At 43.5% G+C, this 19,983-nt stretch overlaps 1 protein-coding gene across 15 annotated transcripts in view; it reads right to left on the minus strand.

Moving 5' to 3' along the window:
* KIAA1217 overlaps positions 1–19,983 on the minus strand; it is a 356,312-nt gene that overhangs the window by 100,893 nt on the left and 235,436 nt on the right. For 9 of the 15 annotated variants that reach the window (XM_081834643.1, XM_081834639.1, XM_081834625.1 and 6 more), the window contains one exon: positions 572–652. The exons of 5 other annotated variants lie outside the window; for them this stretch is intronic. In XM_081834643.1, coding sequence (XP_081690769.1) covers positions 572–652 — 81 coding nt within the window. Of the gene's footprint in view, positions 1–571; positions 653–19,983 lie in introns of those variants that run through there. One more of the 15 variants, XM_081834631.1, reaches the window with a different exon arrangement.

Consider the following 19,983-nt stretch of genomic DNA (forward strand, 5'->3'; position numbering starts at 1 on the left):
ATTGAAGTGCTGTTATAAAATTTGAAAAACACAGGGAGACGAAAATGCCTTTTAGGCACGGAGGAAACCTATGTTTGAAAGAAGCTGTAAAGACCTTACCATATAAATGCAAAAGCTTTAGGCAACTTTCCTGCATAGCAACAAACGAGCGCAGGCCGATACATATGACACAAGAGAATATATGAAATTGCTACATTTGAAACAGGAAATACAATAAAAATATATTCCCAGTGCAATATGATCGTGTTACTAGAAATTATGTGGTTCTCAAAAGGCTGAGGAGCTGATCCGTCTTCTCCATACCTCTTCCGATATGCTTTTGATATGCGGAGACTTTGTCATACAGAAATTCGTCACTTCAGAACTAATGTTAGAAATGGGTGTCCATGCATTTTGCTACCCAATCCACATCTGGGCAGGAAAACAAGACATGCAGGGCCAGATTTAACCAGGGACAATTTCACTCTTTGGGATGGCAAGCTTCACGCAGTGTGTGGAAGGCAAAACAAAAAAAACCCCAGCAAGTTCAATCCAAGGCAGAATGCAGAAAAAAGAAAAGTGAAGTACTAACTCTCTGAGAGGATTCAATTTTCATCAAGTACCTTTGAATGTCAAGTTCTGAATGGAGGGAGACCAACATGCACTGCAAAGCCTGTGAATCAGAAAAGAGAGAGAGAGAGAGGAAAAAGAAGGGGGGAGGGAGAAGAGAGAAAAATTAAAATAAACAAAACAAAAAGATGGAGTACAAACATAAAATGGAAATGTACAGCAGTAAAACAGCAGCGGACTGGAAAAGAATAGGACTGAACAAAGCATAAAGAGTATGAAGAAAAGAATTAAATAGCAGGCAGTACTGGAAGGTTTCAAGTTGGGAATTGTAGCTGCTTGCACACTTATCCTTATTGTCATTATTATTATTACAGCAATTAATCCACTGTCTCAAGACGATTTATGTGTAAAATAATTAAAACACAATTTAAAAACACAAATGCAACAAATATGCTGAAAACAAGACTAAAATCCTAACAAGAGGATACTCATGGTAAAGACCCATTTATCAGTCCGGGAAAGCCTGTCAGGAAAACGAAAAGAAAAGACTTCTTCAGTTGTTTCCAGAAAGTGCAGGCCATGGGCACCTGCCGAATCTCAACAGCAATGCTATTCCACAGAACAGGGGCAACCACACTGAAAGCCCTGCTTCACGAAGAGTGGGCTTCTGAGATCTTTGGGACTTGCAGGAGAAAGTCCCCAACTTTATACATCTACGTGATGTATAATGGATAAGTTATCTTCCAGATCATACATCTGAATATCCTTCACCTTTTCTCTCCAGCATTCCTGCTAGGCTCCATACTGAAACTTCTCAACATTTTATCCCCTGTCATCCAGCTTCCTTTCCCCCTACCTCCCCAATTTGCTCATTAAATTTGGCAAGGGGGAATCATTCAGTAAGGAGTTAATAATGGCAGGAACTGGACCCATTAAAGGAAAAAAAGCACAAGAAAGGCTTGTTGCTTAATGAGCAGTAATCCAGCTTCCGTTGATACAGAAACAGTTCAGCATTATAAATGTAAAGGGACCCCTGACCATTAGGTCCAGTCGTGACCGACTCTGGGGTTGTGGTGCTCATCTCGCTTTACTGGCCGAGTGAGCCGGAGTACAGCTTCCGGGTCATGTGGCCAGCATAACTAAGCCGCTTCTGGCGAACCAGAGCAGCCCATGGAAACGCCGTTTACCTTCCCGCCAGAGCGGTACCTATTTATCTACTTGCACTTAGACGTGCTTTTGAACTGCTAGGTTGGCAAGAGCAGGGACCGAGCCATGGGAGCCCACCCTGTTGCGGGGATTCGAACCGCCGACCTTCTTATCGGCAAGTCCTAGGCTCTGTGGTTTAACCCACAGCGCCACCCATGTCCCTTTAGTTCAGCATTATACAGGTACACATATTCTATCAGCTTTGGATAGTCACAATGTGTAAACACACACAGGAAGCAAAAGTGAGGCATTTCAAAAGAGCAGCCCCCTGGTCTCGCCCCTCCAAAACAGTTTCACTGAAGTGGCTCAACCCACTACAGGAACATGTGCCCCACATCACATTCCAGGTACGGAAGTGGAGTGGATCAGAGATCAATCCAGTCCTGGCAATGGGTCTGTGCAGAGGGAGCGGGCAGGCTCACATAGGGCATGCAAGGCAGGTTGCGTGGGACACAGAGCTCAGTGCAATGCCTTGCAGCTGATCTCTGCCCTTCAGTATGTGCTGCCTGAGGTGGTGACTTCACTCCGCCTAATGGTAGGGAAAGGACTATTGCACAGGCAACTGGATGGCCACCTTGTGAACAGGATGCTGGACTTAGCTGGATCTTTGCTCTGATCCAACCATCATCAGGGGTCTTTTTAGAGAGGGTTTATTCCATGGTATTAAGAGTCTAGCACTCAACATCACAGAGCAATCCCATGCATGCGTACTCAGAAGTAAATCCCATTGTGTTCAATGGAACTCAATTCCAGGCAAGTGTGTTTAGGAATGCAGCCTAAGGCTATCAACCAGTTTGTACTTGGTTAGGCAAACTGATTTTCCCAAATTTACCAGCAAACCAATAAATTATATTTAAATAAATATGCATATTACCTAATACTCAAAATAGGTGCATTTCTGAGGTGTAAGATACTACTGTATTTGATTTTATAGTAATAAGTTCAGTAACCCAACAGAATCAAAACAGCCCCTCTAGTGTAACTCTGACCCACAGAATAAAGCTTTCATTGACTAATCCAGTTATTAAACCAGTTCAAGCTTGCAGTCCTAATAATAATAATAATATTAAGCACCTAATTCCCAGAAGCATTACAGAGAAAATCATAATGTTGATTGCCATCCAAGAATTAAGAGATGGAAGTGAGACCTAATGAAAACAATGGCAGGATCTAAATATGCAGATACCGGTATTTAACTAGGAAGGACCTGGACTCTGAAAGGGCTTAGGAAGGAAATTGGATCAAATGCATATTTCCTGCAGATGAGGATTTTATTGGGCTATGTTGCCGGGAGGGGGGGGCAGGGAAGAGAGATTTCCTGATAGAGCTTGCTTTGGGTGCGGAAACTTTGAGGAATGGCAATTCTGCTGAAACATGGGGGTCAGAGCTAAATTCAGCAGCTGCATATTAAAAGCCACACAACCATTTCAGCCATCACATCACATTGAGGCTGGAAGCCTAGATGAAGAGCAGGCATCGAATGAGACAAGCATTTGGCAGCTGCAATCAAGTGGAAAGAAGCGAAGAAGAATATTTGCAAATAAGCACAGAGATAGCAGCCAAGTCTCATAGGCCTGGCGTGCCAATAGTAAGAACAAAGCGGAAGGAAATTTGGGGAAACATTTAAATTCACACTCCTAAGGCTACATATTTCCAAAAGCTATTCATGACCTGGCTTCTGCATCTCTCGAAGTACACACATGCTTGAGTTCCAGCTTGCTAATATAAAATGCTGGTTAGCAACAACAATGCTGGGGGGGGGACAGGGAGGCCCCTTTTTACCACCTACATATGGGGTTTTTTGGGGATCTTTCATCAAGCTGTTTGAAGGACATGTTTGGAAAATTACTCTTGCAGCTCCAAAGATTTGCCCATCATTTTCTGTCCCCACCCCTTCATTATTAAGAAGACAGAGTTATGCAAAAACAATGGTTTCTTGCTTTTCCCACCCACTATCGGTACTTTTTGCTGATTCTCTCCCCAAAATCATTGTCCTTCTCCTTCCTGATATTGCTGGGGAAATTATTCCATTGCTCATAAGCCGATTATGACTTACTGGAAATAAGAAACACACAGAGATAAGCTGTAAAGAAATGAAGATCGCTATTTAATAGGGATAATATATTGAAAATGAGGTATGGGGTGGAAAAGAATAAAAGCTGTTTGCAAAATTCAGCAATGTCCCTTGTATTTGGATCTGTTATTTCCCTCCTAGCTTTACTTTCTTAAACTGACCTGGTTAATCAAAAGATACACCAGTTCTGTAAGCAACACTTTAAACCACACAACTGCAATTTTGAGTGTTAGCTGAAATTGGGGGATAGAGTGGAACTCTACTATCCCATCTAAGTTCTCCCAAAAAAGGTTGCTCTGTTGTTAGACCTCACTGCAACCTTCCCATGTGTCAGCTAAATGAAAATGAAAGGTTTTTTTCCCCCAAGTTCAAAGTCAGAACATCCAATTAAACCCAAGGAAAATGCTTCAGATGGTAACTCAAATGACTTACACAGGGAAGAAAGTTTTGATCTATCTTATAGAATCACAGAGTTGGAAGGAACTCTGAGGATCATCTAGTCCAACCAGAGGCAGAGCTAGCTGCTCTGGCACCCGGAGTGGCACACATGCCCCAGGGGTGGGAGCCATGGGACAGGGAGAGCATCCCAAGGGGCAAGCTGCCCATAGGGGGTGGAGCAAGCCGCCCATAGGGGGTGGAGCAAGCCACCCATGGCAGGCTGCTTCCTGGGCGAGGGAGGGACCCACGACACTTTGCCAGCAGCCTTCCTCCCTTCACTGAGGTCCAGCGCCGAGGGCCTTCTGAGGGTTCCCTCGCTGCAAGAAGCCAAGTTACAGGGGACCAGGCAGAGGGCCTTCTCGGTAGTGGCACCCACCCTGTGGAACGCCCTCCCACCAGAGGTCAAAGAGAAAAATAACTACCAAACTTTTAGAAGACATCTGAAGGCAGCCCTGTTTAGGGAAGCTTTTAATGTTTAATAGGTTATTGTATTTTAGTGTTTTGTTGGAAGCCGCCCAGAGTGGCTGGCCAGATGGGTGGGGTATAAATAAATTATTATTATTATTATTATTATTATTATTATTATTATTAGGCACACAAAAAGACTAGTTAGTATGTTCAGACCCTTTGCAAGGGAGAGGGAGAGGACATGCTAAATACACACACACAGTGAGAGAGATACACTCTTAAGCCTGAGCTTTCTCTGGCACTATTTAAGAATCAAAGTTGACAGCACATTGCAAGCTTGATAGCATAGCAAAACCTCTACTGTAGCCCATGGGGGTGGGGGAGCCCAGCTATTTGGTACCAAATCATCCAAATGACAAGGTTTATATATCTACCTTATTATTAAAAAGGCTTTCATGGCATTCCTCTCTTCTTCCAATAAGTACCTGTCATCCGCTCATCAGTTCCAACAGTGACACGCGAGTTAACAAATGGCTTTGTTCAGCACGCACCAGTATATACTTGCCTAGACTATATAAGAGTCAGACAGGAATTTGCTCATACACCCTTGCTAGCTATCTCTGAGAAATTAGTCAATCTTTTTTAGCTGAAGAAAAAGCTTCATCACACAAGATCCTGATTGGTCAAGGAGGCTACGTGGTATACGAGAAATGAACCCAGATCTCCTCAGTCCAAGTCCAGTTTGCCACACTGGTTTAGCAATTCCCACTAGCTTCTGACAGAGAAGAGACAAAGGCCAAGTCTGAAGGCTGTCCTATCTTGCCATCCACAAATAGATTCTATTTTACATGAATTTGCCAAGGCTGGGCTGCGGGCAGCAGTCTGTGCTGCAGTTGGAATCAGGAGCTGTCGACAAAGCCTAAGGGTCAGGAGAACCAAAGGCCAACCAAAGGATTCAGGAACACAGGGTAAGGCCTTTGTTGCTCAAGCAAGGCTTAACTTGGACAGGAACTACTGAGTAAACATGCACAGCCTGGATCCAACCCACTGAAATGCACAGTGGTACCTCTGGTTACGTACTTAATTAGTTCCGGAGGTCCGTTCTTAACCTGAAACTGTTCTTAACCTGAAGCACCACTTTAGCTAATGGGGCCTCCTGCTGCCGCTGCGGCGCCACTGTGCGGTTTCTGTTCTCATCCTGAAGCAAAGTTCTTAACCCGAGGTACTATTTCTGGGTTAGCGGAGACTGTAACCTGAAGCGTCTGTAACCCGAGGTACCACTGTATTTGGGTAGATACGTTAGGGGCGCAGATTAGGAAAGTTCTGAACAGCAAACAAAATGCTAATTCAATCGAGCCCCAGTTAGTTTACAAGAAATATCTGTTCTTGTGCATCTCATTTAGCCGAAATGCATGCATGCTTCTGGCTCTACTGGGCTTAGAAAGCCGGGGTGTAGGAGTAGACTTGGATTCGAGGAGCTGATGACATAATTGTTCAGCAGCCAAGTCTGGGTTTTAAAAGCTAAAGGAATCTGCAGCATATGAAATCATTTTCAACTTACAAAGCTTCCAAGTCCTGTGCCAGTCTGCTTTGCTTTAAATATGGGGTACCAAAGAACCCACAAGTTCTTACACTTGAAAATATTACTTCTAAGGATACCCAATTCTTCCACTTCTTTGTTGTCTCTTATTTTATCTCCCTTTCACCTTCAGAATGGAAATAAGCCTGAATCCAAGTGTTTGTTAGCATAAGAGGCCACATTTCTGAAATCCTCTATTCCTGGTTACTGCCTATTCCTGGTTACTGCCATATACACTCATGGCATCATTCTGGAACAGAGGTGGGCAACCTGCAGCTCTCCTGGTATTGCTGGACTACAAACCCCATAGTTCCCAACTGCCTGGGGCTGACAGGAGTCCAGCAACCCCGGAGGGCACCAGGTTCCTCATTCCTGATCTGGAATAAATAGTTTTCAGTGGCATTTGCTTCTAGGTAAGACTCTAGAACTGCAGCCCCTGGGTCAAACCAGATGATGTGTCCACATACTGTATCTGTACCGTTAAGTACAGGCTTTATAAAAAACACAATCTGCCAAAAGGAAGAGGGCAGCCAGGATTTGGATTTGTGTTTGTGTGTGTGTGTGTGTGTGTGTGTGTGTGTGTGTGTGTGTAAGGGAGAGAGGGGGCAGTCTTAACCTTTTGCCCTCATTATGACCCCAATTTAGGGCTCGTCCCCACTTCTGCTTGGCCCATGCCTAGAAAGCATGGGTCTGAGTGGTTTTCTGCTTACCACTCAGCTTCTAGGCAAGCATCCTTGGGGAGAGATTGTTCCAAAACTGGGGCACCACCACCAAAAAGGCCCTCTCCAAAGTTATTATTAGCCAAGCCTCTTATGGCAGAGGTGCCTCGGGAAGGGTCTCTGACGATGAATACAATTGCTGGGCAGGCTCCCATGGCAGCAGGTATTCCTTCAGATACCCAAGTCCAAAGTCACACAGATTACAATAGCTACTTTGCAAAAAGCACCACATTCCTGCAAGTACCAAATAGTGTGCCAAGATTTGTGACATCCGAGCAACAAGAGGATTGCTTCGGGGAAGATGTGCAGACTGCAGGGGCAACAGTGGGAAACAAACACGCATTTATTGTGCAAAGTGCTGACTAGGCAGCAAAACTACTGAATCCATGAGAAAACAGTGGGGCGAGAACGGAAGCAATTGTCCCTTTGGTTCATAATGCAGAACGGCTAGCATTCCTTCAGTCCTGCTTCCCTGACCCAAATTTCTGAGGAACTTTTGTTGCATAACAACGCAAATGCATTATAGCCATTCCTTCATGTTTCACAACAACTGCTTAGCTTTTGTCTCGGTCTGTTCCACTTGCCTCGGGTGGAAATTCTATACCTTAACAGAAGCTGCTACAAAATGTATAAATCTGAAGCTTCCTTCTCCGCACCCTTGTGTCCTGGAATGCATGTCTCTTGTTACTTAAGCGAAAGGAAAGAAACTGATGTTGTCAGCTCTCATCAAGACAGATGGTTTCCCCAGGATATCCGGGCTGAGTATTCCTACTCTAGTTATGCCTCGAGTAGAGAGATATGTGGAGGACTTAAGAAGAGCCTGCTGAATCAGGCCAATGGCCCATTGAGTCCAGCGTCCTCTTCTGGCAACCTACAAGCAGGACTTGGGCACAAGAGCCCTCTCCCACCCTATGGTTTCCTTAAACTGGTACTCAGACGCATTGCTGCCAACAACAACAATAATAATTTATTATTTGTACCCCGCCCATCTGGCTGAGTTTCCCCAGCCACTCTGGGCGGCTTCCAACAAAGATTAAAAATACCTTAAAATGTCACACATTAAAAACTTCCCTAAACAGGGCTGCCTTCAGATGTCTTCTAAATGTCAGGTAGTTGTTTATCTCTTTGACATCTGATGGGAGGGCGTTCCGAGAAGGCCCTCTGCCTGGTTCCCTGTAGCTTTGCTTCTTGCAGTGAGGGAACCTCCAGAAGGCCCTCGGTGCTGGATCTCAGTGTCTGGGCAGAGCGATGGGGGTGGAGACGCTCCTTCAGGTATACTGGACCGAGGCCGTTTAGGACTTTAAAGGTCAGCACTAACACTTTGACTTGTTCTCGGAAACGTACTGGGAGCCAGTGTAGGTCTTTCAAGACCAGTGTTATGTGGTCTCGGCAGCCGCTCCTAGTCACTAGTCTAGCTGCCGCATTCTGGATTAGTTGTAGTTTCTGGGACACTTTCAAAGGTAGCCCCACGTAGAGTGCATTGCAGTAGTCCAAGCGGGAGATAATTAGAGCATGTACCACTCTGGCGAGACAGTCTGCGGGCAGGTAGGGTCTCAGCCTGCGTACCAGATGGAGCTGGTAAACAGCTGTCCTGGATACAGAACTGTGCTACTACTGCTAGGCCAGTACAGCAGTCACACACATCTTCAGTCTAGGAAGGGACATCTGAAAACCACACAGCCAGGAAGTAAAACAAAAACAAAAACCGGCACCAAAAAATGAGAAGCATGCTCACAGCATCCTTGGAACAAGTACCAGTGCAACCAGTAAATGAATTTGTCAGCACTGACCTCCCCACATTGCTTACACATGGAGGGAGCCAATGAATTCATGACAATGGGTACATGTCCTAGTACGCTCACCACTCCACAGACAACGGGGGTGGGAAGACTACATAGCACTTGGTGCAGGTTCTTCCTCCAGACATCCAACTGGAGCAATGCTCAGGAAGGGATCATAGAACCATACTGGAGCAAAATGTATTTTCTTGGCTCAGCCACTGGAAAAAATTATGTGCGCTGTTAAGATACATTTATTTATTCTTTAGAGGAAACTGGGTTGTTGGTTTTTTTTTTCTCTCTCCAAGCAGTTGTAATATATATTTTATTTAGAAATAGGAGCTCGAGAGACAGAGACAGAGAGAGAAAGAAATTCAGAGAGCACACCAGGTTTAGCCTCCAGGGAAATTCTTTCACAGTAGTCTTAGGCAATAAATAATCTCTCTTTGTGTTAAAACAACACTCACTGAAGTTCAGAACTGGAGCATCTGCACTCTGGAATGCTCCCCAGGGTCCGCCGTAGAGAGCAAAATGCTGAGGTTTGCTAGGATTATTACAGGGGAGTTTCCCATTTATAATAAGTTGCTGTAGCTTAGGAATCTTCTACCTGGGAGCAATCATTATTAGAGGTTAAAGCATCGAAGACCCCGTGGTGTTTGTAAAGCAGAGGCCTAATGATCCAAGGCTTGTATGATGTTTGTATAGGGACTTGGGATTCCCACTGGATGTCTGACACTATATAAATATAAAGTGATTATCACTATGTCTATAGCCATGAATCCTTCTTGGCAGTCATAAAAAGTGAATAATGCCTTCCCACTCACTCTCCATCAAGGCATCACAAGACTGGGCAATTGAAACGGGCCCTGGGACAATCTAAATATGCCGTTCCAACACAACCCTTCTGCATTTTGATCTCCCTGGGAAGTGGTGAACTGAACAGAGTGGGAACGATGATTGATCACATTTTAAAGTCAAGTTAATGGAGGGCAGAGCTATCAATGACTATCATTAGCCACTAAACAGCACAAAGTGGCTGAATATAAGATACTAGGACTGAAGATGACGGGATGGTCACCTCTGCTGGTGTTAACTGAGAATACCCTTCATTTGTCTGATGAACGAGGCTCAAGACGAGAGATGGGGCCTTCTCCAACTGATGCTGGACTCCAGTTCCCATCACCGCTGACCATTGGCCATGCTAGCTGGGTCAAATGGGAACTGGAGTACAACATCCAGATAACCACAGGTTAGCCACCCCCGTGCTAAACCATGGTTTAGTGCTATGTTAAAACCAGTCCACAGAGTAGGGATGAGAAACATGTGGCCTCTCAAAATGTTGCTGGATTACAACTCCCATAAGCAGTAACCACTGGGCATGCTGGCCGGGAACGATGGGAACTGGAGTCCAACAACATTTGTAGAGCACCAGGCCCACAAAAGCTTCTGCAACAATAAATCTGTTAAGACTTTAGGACGCTGCTAGACCTTCCTGTTTTTAATTCACTTGAGTTCCTCATCACATGGTTGCACAGACCTTTCCCACAACCATATCCACCAGATTCCATAAAGCAGTTTTCGTGCCAATTTTGAGCCAAAGGAGGGGGGTCTCCCACTGCCTTTGTTGTTTCCCCAGGGAGCCAGGACTGTGATCCTGTTTGTCTTTGCCAGCAATCCAACACAGCATCTGTTTTTTAAAAAACCCACAACAACAACACTATGCGGGCAGGCATGCTACACTTAAAATTCACTTTTTAAGGCTAGAACTAAAGCAGGATTCCCCAAAGACCAAGAAACCGAATTTGAACTCAAATTCAATCCACAACCCAAATCCCACACACTCCTGTGAGGGCACGTATACCCATCACGCACAGCTTTGGCTCCTAATCTTTGTTTTCATTCTCTCTTGCAGATAAACTGGAATTTGTTCTGCAAGTTCACACACTGAGACTTTGTGCTCACTTTAGAAAAAGAAAACCCGGAACACAGACCCCAGACATCCTGTAACTCTGGCTGGTTTGGGTGCTGTCAGAGAAGCAGCAAAAACAAAGAAGGGGTATGTGGGAGGCACGCAATATAAGATTTAGAAAAACAAACAGCTAATAAGGAAGGCCTTTAATTGTTTGTGCAATAAAGGGACTGTGTTTTGTTTATCAACAATGAAAGGCACAGATCCAGTTATACCAGTTTCCTTGGTTCAAGGGCAGGGAAATTTTGACCTATAGGCTGGTTCTCCCAAGGAACCTCCCTGGATCAGAGCAGAGGCAGTTTATCCTTCTCTTAATTAGAAATTGGGCAGACGGCATGGAACCCAACCAACTGCGGCTGCAGAAAGCTCTGAAAGGCCACATTCACACAATACATTTTAAGCACTATGCTACCACTTTAAGAAGGCATGGCTTCCACCAAAGAATTCTGGGCACTGTGGTTTGTTAAGGGTGCTGAGAGTTTTAAGGAGGCTCCTGTTCTCACAGAGCTGCGATTCTCAGGGTGCTTCACAATTAATGCCTGGAGAATAAGGGTATCCTTAACAACTTTTGGCACCCTTCACAAACTACAGCTCCCAGAATTCTTTGGGGGAAGGCATGACTGTTTAAAGTGATAGCTGTTATCGTGCTTTAATGGTAAGATGTGACTGTGGCCAAAGTCAGAAGAAGCAGAGAACAGCATTTGGCACTAGCAGAGACCATTGTCACTTTTTGCTTGTCACTTTTTCTTCCTTATAAGACACCAAGGAAGGAAAGTTGAAGACAGAGGTGGTCCTTGGAAGGTTTCCAAACAGGGAATGTGATCGGTGGGCTGAAAGGGGCTCTCCATCAATGGGTTAAAAGCATGAATTTTATTTAAAAGACTATGAGCAGGTGGGGTAAATCCTAGCTATTTTTCCCCAGAATAAATAAGTTAAACCTCATTTTCTGAAGCACAAGCTGAGGGCACATTTTTTAATGCTACTACTGGGTGGTTTTTCTGTTTTGTGATTCCCATTGTGAATTATATTGTCAGTGTAATATTCTTCCCAGTGTATTATTTTGTTTTAAATAGTATGTATTTTCTGCTCTGGGATGTTTGGGTATGATGTGAGTGGAGTGAGAAGTACAAGAGCTACAAAGAAATAAACCTGGCATGAAGGTGTTCATCTGCAGAGTGGAGCATTTTGAAAGCCCAGCAGTCTGGAACCAAGAAATCTCAAGGAACACTCTTCCCCTTTAAGCCCCCCGCCCACCCCACAAAGTAAGGCCTGCCATCGAAACCCTTAAAGTTCTATCTCACATAGAGCCCAGATAGGTCTCCATGGAAACAAGGTTGTGTGTTTCGTTTCCTGGTTAGCACCTAGGAGCTTTGCAACTCCCTTCCAGCAGACATTCCTTCGGCTTCCCCTTTTCATGGCATTCTGAAAAGCAGGAAATCTAGAGATATAAGAGACCCTGCCAGTTTGCTCTGAAATTTAATTGGGCTTTTCAAGTGTTCTGGTTAAGAATGCCTCAAGGGTTTTCAGGCACTTAAACATAGGAACATATTGGGGAGGAACATATTGGGGAAATAACGTAAATCCATCCATCCATCCATCATTTCATTTCATTTTATTTATATGCTGCCTTTCCAGACCCTCCAAGTGTCCCTATTTTCCATGGTCAGGCCTGGATTTACAGAAGCCATTTCAGTTTCTGATTTGAGCCTGGAATGCCCAGTTTTTCCTTAGGACGTCCCTATTTTCATCAGAGAAATGTTGGAGGGTATGAAGTTATGCAACCCTCAAGCCAAGGGGATAAGCAACTATACACCCTTTAGGAGACATGTGAAGGCAGTCCTGTATAGGGAAGGTATTTTTAAAATGTTTAATGTTTGCCTTTATATATGTTGGAAGCCGCCCAGAGTGGCTGGGACAACTCAGTAAGATGGGCAGGGTAAAATAATAATAATAATAGTAATAGAATAGGACATTCCTATTGCCGTTGGAAAAATGTTGGAGGGTATGCTTTCCAAAGTTAAAATCATACAAAGAAAAGTAGTCACAGACAATAAAGAAAACATCAAAAAGTACACAACCAAATAGAACAATTTCCACATAAACTGTAAGATACAAAAAATTAACAGCAACAACCCCACCCCCAAACAAAGGCTCCAGCCCAAGATTATATAGAGACCATTATACTGCATTTTAGACAAGAGTATTTTCTTTTTTTCTGGGGGTACGCAGACCCCTAACTATTTTGTGAATTAAGTTTGGCCTCACTGAGGGGCAGTACTTCAATATGAATAGGAAAATGAGAGTACCCGTAAAAAACTTTTTAGAAAAAAAGCACTGCCTAGGCCTATTTCTAATGCCAGGGATCTTGAATGAAAAGTGTGCATTCACTGCATTCTGCAGCCATGCATTTATTAATTTTCTTATTTCTTTTATAAAATTAATCCCTCTCCTTCCCTGCTTGTTGCTGTCACACCCCAGCTTGCCCCCGTCAAGGGCCTTACAGTGAGGAAAAAGAAAGCATTTTCTTCTAGACAGGGAAGCCTTGTGAGGCCTCTCTTCAGATGTAAATATAAATAATGCACAGAGTTGCCTGGTTCGCATGTCACAATAAACCACGGTATAGCTTACTATGACTAAGTGAACCTGCTGGGTGCTGCAGAGAAGCTCACATTTACTTTGCCCCTCCCTGAGTATTTAAAAGTCAGTGCAGGGCAGTAGATAAGCCAAGGTTTGTGTTAGGGTATTGTCCGAACCAAAAATCATGGTGAACGCCTCTCCTTAATTTCAATCCGTAGCTGTGGCTTGTCCTGCTGTTACAGATTGGGGTGGTGAAGCAGAAAGACCTCAACCACAATCCTGAGTTTGGATGGCATGCTAAGTCAAGCTTTGGTGTAGCTGTCACACTATGCTCACCTAAATAGTCTGGAGAGGAGCAAAAAAGGTGTGATCGCCTCCTTGGGAGCCCAGATTAAATGTGCAGGGAGCCCTGCACATTAAACCATCGTTTGGATCCCTGTGACATGTGAATGCACCCCATATAAATTCCTGACAGGGATCTTGGTTTTTTTTAGGTGTGGTGTGGGGGAGCCCTGGCTTGGTATGGATCTCATTTGGAGACCGGTGCTGCCTGCTGCTATAATAATAATCATAATCATAATAATCATAACAACAACATATTGTATTTAAAGTGCATTACATTTCTTGTGATCCAGGATTATTCAGCTGAACTTGGATGGGCTAAAGTGGTTTCTGAATCACAACCTCAGCCATGAACAACGCTGAAAATTTCGCTTCTGAGGAATACACTCTTAATTTAATTTGTATTAGTTCCAGCACTGGGCACAACGACACGATTTCAGAAGGCTCTCTCTCTCTCACTCACTCACTCTCCCCAAACACATTGCTGAAGATGGATCTGAAGTTATTTTTAGTTTGCTTTTCTAATCACTGAGGAATTCTGCCTTCAGGTAAGCAAGGCTGAAAGCACATTTCAAGTGAGCCAGAAGACATCTTTGTGCTACCAGAACATGGCTTGTCACAGATTGTTGAAAGAGTATTTCACATGGGCTGCTAATTTGAAAGGAGGCTTGCTAATATTACGAAGTCATTCCATCTAGTTAATCAAGACTGTGTGTGTGTGTGTGTGTGTGTGTGTGTGTTTGCACGGAGCAGTTAAGGGTTCAGCGGAACAAAAGCAGTGCAGAAAACTGACATCTCTCTTTGTGCCTTTTGAGATACCTGATAAATAAATAAAGTCAAGTTTAAAATGGATGGATCATATTTGCCTACAAATTAGAGGCTGCTTTGAATTTCTGAAAGCTTTTACCTAAATTATACCCATTCAGGATGGCTAGGTTTTGTGCTGCGAAACACTAACTATAATTGCATTGTGGCAGTTCTGCTATAGGGCATGCTGGGAGTCATATGCCTGTACAATTAATCTCCTTTTCAGCTGGGATTTTTTACAAAGACAAAGCTGCAGATACTCTCCATCTTAAGCCACAGCCTTTGGTGTCTCTCACGTAAAGTAATGCCTACTAAATGGTAGCAATGTCAGAGTCTAAGAGGCACTGGGGTTAAGAGTGAGTTGGAAAGATAGACCAAGATGTGCAAGGTGCGAAGTTCCATAAACAGCCACCAATGATCAGGGAGGGAGAGGTAAATATAGAGTTACTCAAGACTGGCAGAATGTCAAGTCCCATCAACAGCGGTTTGGGCAAAGTATCTGAAACGCAGCCCAGCAGGATACCCTAACACGATAAGTTACTCAGGCTGAGGAAAGCCCACAGCTCAGAGCCTGTCATTACAGTAGGGGTGGAGAAGCTTTTATTCAGCCTGAGGGCCAAATTCTGTTCTGTCCAAAAGTCACGTCAGACACTGTTGGATTATAGTTCCTGCCGCCTCCTACCACTGGCCATGTTGGCTGAGCATGATGGCAGCTGGAGCCCAATGAAAGTTGGAGGGTCAAAGGTCCCCCAATCCTGCTGCGAGATTTTGTTCACAAAATCACAAATCACGAAGAATTATGCCTATGTTGTGTGTGTGTGTTGGAGTGAATGCAGTCTCACCCCGTTATATTTGCAGCAAGTAGGAGCTGTCAGTGTTTGGGAAGTCACGAGGGGGACAGGCACGGTCTATGGATGGAATGATTTCGCCATCTCCTCTGGAATAATAGGCAATGCAAATATGTAAGTGTGTGCAACTAGCCCATAAAGCCAGATAACTCAAAGCAGCCATTTCTTTTGCACAAGGAGGGAAAAGTCATCCTATATTTGGCTGGTGAAACTGACAACAGGAAGAAGAGTAAGAAGAAAATGATGAAGAATAACATGCTGCAAAAATGCAAGCAGAGTTTGTCTTCTCCCTGTGTCAAAATGAGAATGATTACAAGTTCCTTAGCATTCTTAAGTGGTACTGCCCCCACATTATCAATGCCGCACCCACTAAGCCCACATCTGCCTATTTTTACGGGCAGCATTTAGGACCCCATTTATAGCATGAAAACAGTGGACCTACTTCATTCTTGGGTGGGGAAGCCGAGAAGATCCATTATAATTTGGGAAATGCTCAAAACAGGGCAAGGTCATTTCTGTCACCTCTCCAGGTCAACACTGGCCATTAAACAAGCATCAAAACCCCAGTAATGCCATGTAACATTATGCAACATGGTGCATTTGATATCACTTCAACATGCCATTTTCTGGTTACTAAAAAAGGCACACAAGACTCTTTCTGGTATTCATAGCAAGCATTAAAGAGGCAACACTGTTCCAAGTGGCTTTGGAACAAAAGCAAAGCCCTTTCCATTTGCAAGTGCTGGAAAAGTCTACTGCCAGAACAAAAGCTTTTGAAACTTGAACAGTTTCTTCTTTGCTTTGCTTGTATTCATTTATTGCATTATTAAAAATAAAGCCATAGGAATGCACTCTACAAAGTAAGCATTTTCCTTAAAGGCAAAAAAAGAAAAAAAGGAAGTACAGATTAATTCTCTGCTATTATTCTGATATAACACTCAAGCTGCAATTTCATAGTTTGAAACACTGCAAACAAACAAACTCCAAAACATCCCTGTTGAGCAGGATTTGAACTTAGAAAGTGTGGCTTCAAAGTCCAAAAAAAAAAAAAAAAAGCCACAATATGCCCCTAAATGAAGTTATTCAATATCTATAAAATGGGAATAATATTGGGTTGGATCAGCAATCCTGCAGACCCTTAACTGTCCCACTGAACTGAGTATATAGGATTGGGTTGTAAACCAGTTGTAAGCCAGTTGAAATAAGCTCCCGCTGAAAATGTTTGGACTTCAGAATTCATGAATGACTTGTCACAATGATTTCAGTGGGACCTCACTGCAAATATAGTAGCCTGGATCCAACCTGATCTTGTATTCTGATTATAGTAAATGAGATGAGCGCATTAGCGCTGGATAAGAAACTTCTTTTTCATGTTAAAAAAGAAGACTCAGGAGAAGGCATTACAGGATTGGTACAGGGTAGAGACCCCACTGAGACAGAACTCCTTGGCTCCTAAGGGGGAAAGATATTTTCAAACACATGTCCCACTTGGGGTTGGAAGGTCACAGCCTTCAGGTGTTATACTATACTTGTTCACACCTGCCTGTCTTCTATCAAAGGTCCTCTATCAAAGATCATGATAATTCTTCATCAGCAAATAAATTGTCCCTAAAGGTACATCAAATGGCCATGGATCAGCAATCACTTAAAAGCTTACTGCAATCATTGAAACAGTTCATTATCCTGGAAGAACTGTTCTGTCTGCTGCTGTGCTTGGAGTACCCTATTGCTACATTCAGAGCACCTATAATCACATCTGTAGGATATTGACTGTGGAAAGGCATTTTACCTCCATCTCAGTGATCTTAGATAGTGACTCACTACCCCTAACATTCCTGTTCTTGGAACATTTATTTAATTCCTATTATTTGTGACTCCATGCACAAATTATATGTCTTCAGTTTATGAATTTTGAAACAATATAATGTTATAAATATTTTGTCAGTATATTATTAGCCGACGTGTTGCTTGTTGTTGTTCAGAGCTTTCTATTTTGCAACACAAGGGGATTTTCTTTGTTGTATGTCTTGGTCCTCTGGCAGGACTTCTGTTTGAACATACACACATATTGTGTGCATGCTTTCCTGCCCATAACAAGAGAATGCTCCTCTGTCACAGTTCTGCTCCAGACTGTTCTGTTCGACACTTGAAACTCTCCCCCAGCCGCAACCTTCACTGGACCTGATTCACACCCCAAGTAGTTCTGACTGCCTGCAGTGTCACTTTGAAAATGCCTCTTCGCAGCTTGGATAAAAGAGAAAGAGAGATGTGTAGAATGTACCCAGGTATACAAAGGGAGTGGGATATATTAACTGCCCAGCTCACTTTTGCCTCTGGCCCACCCACTGCTAGCATATGGCTTCAAAAGGTTGTCCAGAAGGAAATGTGGTCCTCCGGCAGAGAAAGGTTTCCCACTCCTGCTCTAGTCCTTAGTAAAACTAAGCTAAAATATGTGCAATGCATGTAATCACACATTTTTCTCCTGCCTCCATTCCCCCCACCATTATATACATAAGAACATAAAGGCCGAAACCCAGAGATACATGCATGGATTTGCAAAGGAGTGGCCAAAGGTTCCCTTCTTATGATCCTTGGAAGAGCACTCCAGTGAGCACCTGACCTGTTGCTGGAAGGGGACTCTGAAAAGCTATTGTGTACGCAAAGTATACCACACGCAGCACTTGGGAGGCAGGCCACAGACCTATGGCAAGCAATGTTCTCATGTTTCGTTTTTGTCACCAGTTTCCATCCATAATGCTGCCTTAGAACAGCTCTTTGGAGATTTGTGAAAGCAAGTCCCGATTTCAGCAGATCTGCACTACTGCTTTATTTAAGGCATATTGTTGTCTGTTAACAAGAAACCAATTTCATGCTTCCCAGGTTTATTGACTACTGCAGTACCCTGGACGACCGCAGGCAGGGACTCTCCTTGTTGAAGAACTAGCAAACTATTCCACCTGGTCCATGTAGCCAGCAGCACAATTTGTAAAATTAAAAAAAGAGGAAGAACAAAACAACAATATTGACAAAAACACTTGAAACTTTTGATGCAATTCTATCCTGATATGGTTTTATCTATGTTTAACTATAAAAGTAAAACCAAGTTCAAATTGTAACTCAAGACCCTGACTTGTTTTTCTAAACCACCCTCCTGCAACCTCCAGATGTTTTGGACTACAACTCCAATCAGCCTGATCAGCTGTACTCCAAAACACATGTAGGGCACCACGTTGGGGAAGGCTGCTTTAGTAATTGTGAATGAATAAGATAGCCAGTGGCACTTTCCACCTCTGAACGATGCGATTAAAATCAATCCCAGCTGTTAGATTTCAATCCTTAATTATATATCAGCAATGGAAGAGAAAGCAATCAGAAAGTTGCAGCTACACTGTAATATCTATATTCTGCACTTGATTTATGGTTTCCAGCCAACATTTTTCCTCTTGAAAACTGTAGAGCAAATTTATTCTTCCTGTACTGTTGTCTATGCGAAACACAGGTTCCATCACACTTTGATACTGCAAAAGTTATTCTTTATCTGTTGGATTTATACGCTTCAGGTGAGTTATTTTTCCTCTTTGAAAATGGAAAGGAACCAGAGAAGTGTGGTGGCAATTTAAAAGAGTCTGAAAGCCAAGAACACATTATTGGTCCCATCAGCATGTCCTGACTCATCTCCTACATTTGGGAGCTCAACCCATGTTAGCAGTAATACAGGTCAACAGAGAGTTTCCGAAATAAGAAGGGTGGGGAAATTAAGGGTACATGCTGTGACTCCTCTCCTCTCCCTTGTCATTTCATTGTGCATCATGTTCTTGTGCAGTTTGGGGTGTAAATTTAGACATTAAGAGGAGGCGGGAAGTCCCAAAGTGCAGACAGAACTGAACTGCTTAAAAGTGCAAGCTTTTTTTGCATTTCTGTATTAGAACAGTGGAAATTCTGTGACAAATCTGTGAAAGCTCATTCGCACCTGAAAGTCGCAACTTGATGTTCCTATAGGGATGTTAGAGGAGCTTTATTTCTGTAAATTCTTATGTCAACAGACTCAAGGCACGCCTCCCAGACAAATGTGTGGATCAGAATGCCATTATCTTTTGCATTTCACACGTTTGCGAATTCTATGTTTAAAATGTGTATTTCAGTATAAGCTACACTTAGAAGTGCATATAAAGGTAAAGGTAAAGGTAAAGGACCCCTGGCAGTTAAGTCCAGTCGCGAACGATTCTGTGGTTACGGCGCTCATCTCACTTTACTGGCCGAGGGAGCCGATGTTTGTCTGCAGACAGTTTTTCTGGGTCATGTGGCCAGCATGACTAAGCTGCTTCTGGCGAAACCAGAGCAGCGCACGGAAATGCCGTTTACCTTCCCGCCGGAGCGGTACCTATTTATCTACTGGCACTTTGACATACTTTCAAACTGCTAGGTTGGCAGGAGCTGGGACAGAGCAACAGGAGCTCACTCCGTCACGGGGATTCGAACCACTGACCTTCCGATTGGCAAGCCCTAGGCTCTGTGGTTTAGACCACAGCACCACCCGCGTCCCTAAGTGCATATACAGATATGTAAACATGCACTGTGATTAAATGCTTATTTAAATTTGAAATCTCATCCAGCTTTAAAAAACAACAACACAGGACACACACACATGAGAAATTGACATGGAGCAAAAACAGACTGATTCACTCACCT

Source organism: Podarcis erhardii (genome assembly GCF_964252035.2).
Source record: "Podarcis erhardii genome assembly, chromosome: 12".
NCBI lineage: Eukaryota > Metazoa > Chordata > Lepidosauria > Squamata > Lacertidae > Podarcis > Podarcis erhardii.